Source organism: Cebus imitator, unplaced genomic scaffold, assembly GCF_001604975.1.
Source record: "Cebus imitator isolate Cc_AM_T3 unplaced genomic scaffold, Cebus_imitator-1.0 Scaffold475, whole genome shotgun sequence".
Classification (NCBI taxonomy): Eukaryota; Metazoa; Chordata; class Mammalia; order Primates; family Cebidae; genus Cebus; species Cebus imitator.
In genome coordinates this window covers 130,993-141,304 of record NW_016107790.1, presented here as the reverse complement: position 1 = coordinate 141,304, position 10,312 = coordinate 130,993, and the positions used below count along the sequence as shown (strand labels likewise).

General features: G+C 46.0%; 1 protein-coding gene and 1 long non-coding RNA gene across 4 annotated transcripts in view; one reads left to right on the top strand and one right to left on the bottom strand.

Moving 5' to 3' along the window:
* Nucleotides 1–718: 718 nt before the first annotated feature.
* The window catches only part of LOC108292045, a 50,049-nt gene continuing 40,455 nt past the window's right edge, over nt 719–10,312 (bottom strand). The window contains exons 2-3 of one of the 2 annotated variants that reach the window (XR_005197443.1): nt 4,692–7,271; nt 719–1,315 (exon numbers count right to left, since the gene is read on the bottom strand). This is a non-coding gene — a long non-coding RNA (uncharacterized LOC108292045). Of the gene's footprint in view, nt 1,316–1,736; nt 2,363–4,691; nt 7,272–10,312 lie in introns of those variants that run through there. The other variant, XR_001820122.2, reaches the window with a different exon arrangement.
* RIN2 (Ras and Rab interactor 2) overlaps nt 3,495–10,312 on the top strand; it is a 123,246-nt gene continuing 116,428 nt past the window's right edge. The window contains exons 1-2 of one of the 2 annotated variants that reach the window (XM_017512658.2): nt 3,495–4,062; nt 6,821–6,913. In XM_017512658.2, the coding sequence (XP_017368147.1) occupies nt 6,857–6,913 (57 nt within the window). In that variant the 5' untranslated portion in view covers nt 3,495–4,062; nt 6,821–6,856. Of the gene's footprint in view, nt 4,063–5,826; nt 5,915–6,820; nt 6,914–10,312 lie in introns of those variants that run through there. The other variant, XM_017512654.2, reaches the window with a different exon arrangement.

Below are 10,312 nucleotides of genomic sequence, written 5' to 3'. Positions count from 1 at the left end.
AAAATATTCTTTGAGGTTACAAAGACCAGATTAAAATAACAACTTAAAAAACATTTTTACAACAGTCTATAACTGTCCCATGATCAGAAAAACAGAGTTAATTGCATTTCATTCAAGTCAGAAACTTAAAAAGAGAGAGGGGGGAAACAGCAAAACCTCCACTCACCTTAGCAGGGTGACAGAAGAGATCAAAATGTGGCTTTTGTCCATCCTCCTCATCCCTAAATTGAAGCATCTTCCCTCAGGTGGTCCACAGGTCTCCCTGTGCTGTATTCGTCTAAGAAACCCCATCAAAAGTGACAGCTGCAAGTACTGTTCTGGTTTGGTGAGCTTTCTCTTTATCAGTGTTGGCTTTAGTTGATGCTAAGATTTTTGAATTAAACATCTGGTTGGAGCCGGGCGCGGTGGCTCACGCCTGTAATCTCAACACTTTGGGAGGCTTAAGCAGGCGGATGACTAGGTCAGGAGTTCGAGACCAGCCTGACCAACATGGAGAAACCCCATCTCTACTAAAAATACAAAATTAGCCAGGTGTGGTGGCGCATGCCTGTAATCCCAGCTACTCGGGAGGCTGAGGCAGGAGAATTGCTTGAACCCAGGAGGTGGAGGTTGCGGTGAGCCAAGATCGTGCCATTACACTCCAGCCTGGGCAGCAATAGCAAAACTCCATCTCAAAAAAAGAAAAAAAAAAAAAATCTGATTGGATGATAGTAAGTATCTCAAAGTTCTACCTGCCTCTGAGAACTCACGGTCTCCTTCATTCTTCGGATGCCATCCTGGTCAAAACATATTTGATGAAATGGAATATGAATCTACCCAAACTGCTCAAGACTCTTCATTGCACATTCTCCCCCCACTCCCGCAGCACACACCCTGTGTCCCAATGTTCTCTCATATCTATTCATTCAAGCTGTCTGTTCCTCATAAATTGAGCTGTCATATGGGTTGGTAGGAGCCAAGGAGAAACTTCTCCTTCACTCTCTGAAGGTTGGATGAAAGACCAAATGACAAAAGGCATTTTGTTAAGAGGAGAAACGGCACATACCTTTATTAACATGCCCAGAGGAGCGCCACAGAGTGGTCACCCCCATCCCACCATGGGGCTCAGAAGCTTGTATGCCATCTTGAGGTTACAGAAAGAATGGGGGTTTGGATGGTGGCAAAACAGGTGATGGGAGGGGGAGAAGAGGAGGCCTGACTAGCAAAGATGGCCTCACCAGGCATAGAAACCTCCCACGTAGCAGGTCTCAGAGAGAATCGATGGGAAATGGTTCTTTCAGACCTTTGAAAGTGCCAGCCTCTCAGTTCATCTTTCCTACGTCGGACAAGAGAGGACCTCAGCGGAAGCCTGGCTGCATTAGTGTAGATTTTTCCCTACAGATGCACATCTCCCCCCATAAAGACAGCTTTTTAGCTACTGCAGATTTTCAGCCCTTCTGACCAAGCACAGTTTTTAAATGGGATTAGGACCGGGCCTGGTGGTTTATGCCTGTAATCCCAGCACTTTGGGAAGCCAAGGCGGGAGGATGGCTTGAGGCCAGGAGTTTGAGACCAGCCTGGGCACAACACACGGAGGGAGACCTGGTCTCTACAAACCAAAAATAAATAGATTCGTTGAACGTGGTGGCACACATTGGTAGTCTCAGCTATTCTGGAGGCTGAGGTGGAGAATCACTTGAGCCCAGGAGGTCGAGGTGCAGTGAGCCATGACTAAGGAGGTACACTCCAGCCTGGGCAACAGAATGAGACCCTGCCTCAAAAACAATAATTAAAACGAATATTAAAACACTGTTGTTAAGTAAGGGGGCTGGGAATGCAGTTCTTTGCATAGGACTTCTTTCTTTCCCACAAATTAGCTTCTCTTTTCAATGAAAAGTTTTCATGAACTTAAAACTTAAATTAAAAAAAAAAAAAATGATTGTTGAGTGAGGGGAAACCCGTGTTGAACAGTGATCCAAGACACTTTAAAAATTTCTTTTAATTCACACAGTTCAAATTGTCAAGTCTGACCTTGGAATAACATTTTTCTGTCCAACGTGTGAAATACTGGGTAATACAAACATAATTATGGAAATATTCAGAGACCTTCCCTGCACCCAGACACAGAGCCACCTCCACTTCCTTCTACCGCTCTTACAAAAACCAAAAGGCGTTGGAAGGAGAGATGACCCGTCTCCCCGGGAGCTGGTTAAGGAACCAGGCAAAAAAGTGAGATGCATTTCTCAGATTCGGACTTGACCTGACAGGTCCCCTAGGGTGAGTCACTTTTTCCTATTTCAGTCAATTTGGCTGTAAAATAATTACAATAACGAGGTCTTGTTTACTGAGACTGAAGTCCGAGCTGCCTCGCCTCATTCAGCGGCTAAAAAGAAAAACAGAAGGTGGTGATTAGAAAGCTTCTGTAGCCAACCTCACGCAGCGTGGAGATGAGAATCCAGGGCTTGAGCACATTAAGTGTCCCTTAAGTCAGACTTGCGAGTAGTGGAATCCAATATAATTGCTTCTGCTGCTTCTCTTGTGGGTTTGCACTTGCGGCCTAAAGTAAATAACATAGGGTAAAATAGGAAGCTGGAGTGCGGGCAGGGGGAGAAGAGATTGGACGGATGTTGGTCAAAGGATACAGACTTTCAGTTAGGAAGGAGAAATCAGTTCAAGAGCTGTATTGTGCAATGTGGTGACTAGTTAATACCAATGTATTAAATATTTAAAAATGGCAGCCGGGCACAGTGGCTCATGTCTGTAATCCCAGCCCTTTGGGAGGCCGAGGCAGGTGGATCACTTAAGGTTAGGAGCTCGAGACCAGCCTGGCCAACATGGTAAAACCCCATATTTACCAAAAAATACAAAAATTAGCCAGGCATGCTGGTGCACATCTGTGCTTAGCTCCTTGGGAGGCTGAGGCAGGAGAATCACTTGAACCCTGGAGGTGGAAGCTGCAGTGAGCTGAGACAGCACCACTGCATTGCAGTCTGGGTAACAGGGTAAGACCCTGTCTCAATGAAAAAAAAAAAGAAAGAAAAGAAAAGAAAATTTTCAAAGAGAGGAGATTTTAAGTGCTCTCAGGACAAATAAAAAGCATGTGAGGTAATATATATGATAATTATTGACAGCCATTCTGTAATATGTGTACCTGTATATTTCAAAACATCATGTTATATACCACAAATATATACAATTTTTGCTGGTCAATTAAGAAATAAAATAAAATCCTTCCTTCAAAATAGGAAGGTTATATTAGACTAAAGAAATTAAGAGGAGATGAACAGAGCGGGGGATGGGAAGGGAGGGGAAGGAAGAGAAAAGCTGGGTCAGGGGAAGATGAGGAGGGAAGGGAGAGAAGGGAACAGGCCTGCCCTTAATGCTTCTCAAGCTCTCTATCTTGCCAAGATCTGGCCTGTGGCCCGGCACAGCAAAAGCTGGAAAAATGCCAGTGGCTCAACCCAGTTCCATTGATCAGTGAACTAGAAATCGGGCACTGTGTGTTTCAACCCCAGTCGGCCAGCCCACAGCCAGGGGCCAGGTGGCAGCCTCGGCTCCTGGCCTCAGTGGCTGTTGGGAGAATGGGTTGGCCAGCCAGCCTGCATTGGTCTCACACAGCAGGCAGCCAGCGCAGCCTGGAGCCCAGCCAGGGGACGCGGGAGTGCTTTCAGCTTTTAAGGACAGACTTTGCTTTACCTCAGCCGTCGCTCTTGGGGCCACACGGAAAGCCACCATTAGGTTTACTATAAAGTGACAGAGGCTGGTGTCTCTGGGAGAATGAGGAATAGTCACTTCCTGCCTTTGTCCATTAGTGCCGACCAATGCGACCAGCTCCGTTTACATTCTTTCAGTGGTGTTATTGAAAGGGCTTGGCAGCTCCCAAATGTTTGCAGTGTCCTTAGTCCCATGAGGGCTGCCTTCTTCTTCTTTTTTGCTAGCTTTTAGCTAGTGTCTGGAAAGATCTACTGGACGCGCTGGGCTCATTTTTTTCAAAAATCCACTTTACCCTTCAGGGAAGCCAGGAAAAGAACGAGCTTCCAACCGGTACAAGTCTGGAAGAACTTCACTGCCTCTCCAAGTACGGTACCCTTTTCGTTTCTTAGTCCAGCCTGTTACTGGGATGGTTTTAGGATGCAGCTGCTGGGGTGACATCTGTGGGGAGGTGCGGGGAACCGCAGATGAAAAGAAGTTACCATTTTAAATTGTATTAAATTGCTGTCGGTATGGAATCAAGGTATCTGAGGTTATTGTTTGGGGAAGGAAACTACTACAGAAAAATATTCAACCAGAGCTTCTTTGGGAACCTTAAGAATTTTTTTTTAATTTTTTTGAAACAGAGTCTTACTCTGTCACTCAGGCTGGAGTGCAGTGGTGTGATGATGGCTCACTGCAGCCTCGACCTCCTGGGCTCAAGTGATCCACCCTCCTGAGTAACTGGGACTACAGGAGCACACCACCACGCCCACCTAATTTTTTTTTTTTAATTTTTTTGTAGAGACAAGGTCTTGCTATGTTGCCCAGACTGGCCTCAAACTCCTGGGTTTAAGTGATTCTCCCACCTTGGCCTCCCAAAGTGCTGGTCATAAGCCACTGCACATACCAAGAACTTTATTTTTCTGGCCAAGAACTTTGTTTTTAAAAATAACAGTAAGCTATGTACTGTCTGCTGGAACTATTGGATGGCCCCCAGCATTTAATCCCATGGGACGTACCTGCTGCGGCACCTGGCGGCGTGTTCCTGTCACCTGCTCCCATCTCTCTCTCTTGGAGCAGCTCATGAAGGAGAGATGCCGCTAGCATCTTTTAAAATGTGATGGATTGTCCTGCCCTGAGCAGAGTCCAGATTGGATGGTGATTTGAGGACTGCTGGAGTTAAAGTGTGCACATGCAGTTTTCAGGCAGCTAATTAAAGTAATTAATTAGTACACTTCTGGAACCCAAACTGCTCCAATGCTATAGGCAAAATTCCCTGCCTGCTCTGGCTCATCAGAAAGAGTTTGTATATGGAAAACTTCAGAACAGAACAAAGAAACTTAGGTCTGGATGAGGAATGAAGTCTTGGCTCTCGTTTAGCAATTCCTGAACTGCCAGGCGACATCAAATCCGCTGCCGAAAAAAACATCTGAAATAAAAAGAATTCCAGACATTAGGCATGGTTTAAAGCAGGGTATGCTTTTTTATTGTGTGCTTCTGGGTCTAAACGGGCCATGGTTTGCTCCCCAAGGTGACAGTGTGGCTCCCATTCCACTCCTAGTTCTGAGCACAGCACTGTGATTTCTTTCTGGAGTTGTTCCAACCTGTGGACTTTGCTAATGAGTGATGAACCCCAGAACCTGAACTTCTGGTGTCAGCAGAATCACACACTCCCTTCTCAGGAGGTTTCTGGAACACTGGCCTTCATCCCAGCAGGATCACAAGTGGAAAGAAACACAGGGAAGACACCATCAAACCTTTAAAGTGGCCACACCATGGAGCAATGACACAAAGAGACGATGGTTCTGGAAGGAGGGGAGGGATGCACTGTATCATTATTTTTTTCTAGATTGGATTCCGTGCACAGGTCATCACACTCACTGTGAGTGCAAGCGGGGGAGCAAATCGTGGGTCCAAAAAAAATCTCTCTGCAAAGATCCTTGCTCACTCACTTGGATGCACTTCTCAGCTATGGATTCATGCTTTTCCACTTGTTGAAACATCCCTAAACGTCGCCCTCAATGTCCTGTTTGTGTCGCTGGCTCTCCGCCGCTCAGTAATAATGAAACAGCCTCAGTGAACCTGCAGCAGCAGCTGCCTTAGCTTTGGTGCCTCCCCACCCCTGCAGCTGAACCACTTTGAATATTCCTTGGTGGTGCAAGAGACAGTCTCACTCTTTCCTTCACTGGCCTTCCTCTGTGTCGGTCACGGTTGGCATGAGCTACATCCTGTGCATGTTATGGTGAGAAGGGGTGAATGAGGAAAGACAGGGTGGTTTTATACTTGCCCCTGGGACAGTCACTGGGTAAGGAAGGGTTTGGGGTGCGCCCTCAGGCTCCCCTCAATGCATGAAGGCCTGGGACGGGTCAGCTGGCAGAGGTGTGTCTGTGTTTAACTTAGAACTGAATGTTGAAGACTTTGTGTCCCGAAGGGAAGAATTATTGGGATCTGATGCCCTAAGCAGGGGAAATTCCAAGCTCAAAAAGCCAGTTAGAATTCAGAACTGTGTTGTTATTCTGCCTCTCAGTTTTCCTCTATGTTCAACTCCTCTTTTTTAGATAATCATGAAGCTGTTTACATGTTGTCCTCTTCTGTGAACTCATCCCTGTAAACAGTGACAGGATTTTATCCAAATATTTCTGATTTCTAAAGAAAAAAAATAGAGCGATTTCTTCCCAGTGCCCTTCTGTTGACCTTGCGTGGGGGAGAGGCCAGCAGAGCTAAGGATGACCTCAGCCCCTTCCAGCATGATTTCCTGGGACGTACAGAACCTCCTCCTTCGGATGTCTTTCTGTGATTAGCCACATTCAATCTATAAGCTTTCAGAGCAGATGATGGGGACATCTAATATTGGTTCCATGCACATTTCAGAGTGAGGTCAAACACATAAAATAATCATTATGCTTCCTGAAGTCCCAAGGACCTTCTCTGTCCGAGGCAGAGTTGGGAGGTGGGTTGGCGAGGTGGGGCAGTCTAGGAACTGCGCTGGTGGGGGCTGAAGGGAGATGTAAGGGCTTGGTGGGAAATAAATGGCACTGTGTTGTTGACGGAAAAAGATCTTGGCAGGACTGTTGTTGTGAGTGTTCTGTGGCTTAGAAAGGAATTTCCTACAGGCTGGACTAACCATTAAAAATGTCTCTACCTTCAGGAGTCCCCGGCGTGCAGTGGAGCCTCGCTGGGGGAAATGTCAGCTTGGACCATGGGCGCCCGCAGTCTGGACAAGCGAGGAAGTTTCTTTAAGGTAAAAGGAAGCCTTGATTAGGATCTCAAATCGTTGGCTTACTCCCTTAGCCTGGGAGCTGCAGCGCTCCTTGGAGCTGCTGAGGGAAGTCTGCTCTCTGAGCCAGCGCCGGCTGAGGGAGCTTGCCCGAGCCCAGCTGCTGACTGTCACCGGGGCATACAACAGGTTGCAGGGTCTGTGATTTAGTGCTTTCACGCAGGTACAGGACTTGGGCGCGAGAGGGGCTGCGCTGTGCAAGACGGCGGAGGCTGTCTTTATTTGAGAGCTGCTCAGCTTGCCGTTTTTCAGCTGCAGGGTTTTATGGTGGACGTTGGACTTTGCTTTCCAGTGAATAAATACTGTCGTCATGCGTTCTCTCCTAAAACAAAAACAAAACCAGTTTCCTCAGCCTCACCTTACAATGATGAAATACTATTTTCTGGTATATTTTATCAAACATCCCCAAAGGCTTCTTATGATAACAAGGAAGCTTGATAACAACTGTCTAACTCTTCTGTGTTCATACTGATGTTGATGAGACTAAATTACTTTGCTAGCTTAATGAGATAAGATTTTAAATGGGTGTTTTATGTACTCTGTGTGTGTGTATTTAATGAAGACGTGGTGGTCGTTTCTAGTTGACACTTGGGAATCAGTTCCCCTCTTGTGGCTTTTCACTTTGTTTCCTTTCTTCCACCCTCGAATTAAGGCATCCTCAGTATAGAAAATTTTGAAAATACAGAATTATGTTTAAAAAGGAAGAAAAGTGGACGTAAAATATGCACTTGAAATCTGTCATAGGCAGGTGTTCCAACATCAGGTCTCATCCCCAGAGGAGGAACACGAGGAGGTTTTATTACTGAGCAGTGACTATGTTTTTATTTATTTATTTATTTATTTATTTTGAGATGGGATTTCACCATGATGGCCAGGCTGATCATGAACTCCTGACCTCAGGTGATCCACCCACCTTGGCCTCCCAAAGTGCTAGGATTACAGGCGTGAGCCACCGCGCCCAGCCCGAGCACTGACAATGTTTAACAATTAACCAACCTTCATAGGTTGTATGTATTAACACTTACTTACATGTGTCCTGTTACCAAGAGAACAAAACTTATTTATTGTGTCAACTGTTGACTTTACAAAAAAATCCATCAGAAGAACCTGTTGATAAAGCAAGTTTCATGAGATTTACTGAAATAAGGAAGAACATCACTAGGACACAGTCCTATTCATGTCTAAGCAAGGGGAGATTAAGAGGCAGATTTATAAGATTCAGGGATCTAGGCCCAAGTCCTTCAAGCTGCATTTTTCGAGAAACTGATTTGATTTCAGTGATGTCTGTGCCACAATAGCTTGGGATTGGTGGATACAGCACGACGAGGATATTGAAGTGGGCCTTGACAAATAAACCCTTGTTTGATAAGTGAGCTGTTTTCCCAGGTGAGCAAATTGTTTGCCAGGACAAATTATTGTGTAGACATTTCCTGCAGCAAACAGTGAAGTCACTTATTGGTTTACAGCCTTAATTTTCTGGGCAAGAAGATCCTGGAAGAAAGAGTTAAGTTATGTTGACACAGATGGTCTCAATCATCAATCCTAATAGTTAAAGCTTTGTGGACATAAGTAGTCTCGCTTCGCAAATGATTTATTCAGTTTTGATCAAACCTGTATAACCTTCACCCACAGGAGGCAGATGAGAGCAAGGAGCTCCTCAAGTGCCCTGTAGATCAAGAGCTGAGCCCACCAGGTGGCCCAGCTGTCATCCGGCAGGTTCCTGGGTTGCGTCTGATGCCGAGATATTTATTTCCCCCTGGCAGAAAGGATGATTTAAAACCTCTCCTTAACCCAAAGCACTGTCTAGATCAACCTAAATATTGGCTAGTCCATAATTACCACCTTATGACGATCAGGAAACACAGTGGCCTTGTATCTTACATAGTAGTTAGATTTTAAAGTCAAGGCCAAAGAAGAAAATGGAGGCCAGGCAGGGTGGTTCACACCTGTAATCCCAGCAGTTTGGGAGGCCAAGGCAGGAGGATCACTTGAGGTCAAGAGTTTGAAACCAGCCTGGCCAACATGACAAAACCCTGTCTCTACTAAAAATTCAAAACTTAGCCGAGCGTGGCCCCCTCAAGTAATCCCAGCTACTTGAGAGGCTCAGGCAGGAGAATTGTTTGAACCTAGGAGGCAAAGGTTGTAGTGAGCCAAGATCACGCCACTGCACTCCAACCTGGGCGACAGAACAAGACTCCGTCTCGGGGGTGGGGGGGGGGGGATAAAAAAGAAGAAAATGGAGTACAGTCAAAGTTGCCTTTGAACATTTCTTAGGAAACTGCGCTGTGGGGCCCAGTGCACTACCTATCATCATGTCCATTGTACCCAGTTTTTCCTGCAGTTCTAAGAAAATCATGTTTGTTCTTATTTGAGTTTTCAGCGGGCCAGCAGGGAAAGTCATTGCCTTGTATTTCTGGGCTATGCTATAGGAAAGAACCAATCAGGTGAGAGGTGGGAGGCCTGCCTGACCCCACCGAGGGTGAGACCTACCATGTAACCTTTCCTGGGTCAAATGCCCATGAAAATATTGGCAAAGATGCCTGCACTATGTCACTTATTTGTAACTTTGTGTTTGGGGCAGAGCTTAAATTGTTTAATTTATTTAAGTCAAATGCTCCATGTAAATGATATAGTTACTTTATACTTCTTTCTTTGAGCTCCTGGGCTCAAGCAATCCTCCCACCGTGGCCTCCCAAAGTGCTGGGATTACAGGCGTGAGCCACCACACCCAGTCTCCTTCCTCTTCCTTCTAGACATAGTTATTCTTCGCTGTGGCTGTTCCATAATTAGTCACCCGCATTCGTCATGTAGTTATCTATGAGGAGACGTGAACTGCCCTTTGGACATCCTGTACTGACTCTTGGCAGGTTTATTTGTAAGAAGCTGGAGGAGAGTTCAGTGCTGAAATGGGTGGTCACCCAGTGGGCACCTTCTGGGACCCACTAGCCCTGCTCTGACTCACCATGCTTTATTTCTGTTCTCACCTTTAAGCACCCATGAGCAGCCAAGCTCTGCAGTTGGCCAGAGACAGAAAAAGCAGAAGCCACTCCTAACCTCATGGAGCTTTTAGTCTGGTAGCAAAGAAAGATATTAATCAGGCTGACGCAGTGGCTCACACCTGTAATCCCAGCAATTTGGGAGGTCGAGGCGGGCTGATCACAAGGTCAGGAGTTCGAGACCAGCCTGGCCAATATGGTGAAACCTCATCTCTACTCAAAATACAAAATAATAATAATAATATAATTAGCAGGGTGTGGTGGTGAGCACCTGTAGTCCCAGCTATTTGGGAGGTTGAGGCAGGAGAATCGCTTGAACCCAGGAGATGGAGGTTGCAGTGAGCTGAGATGGCACCACTGCCCTCAA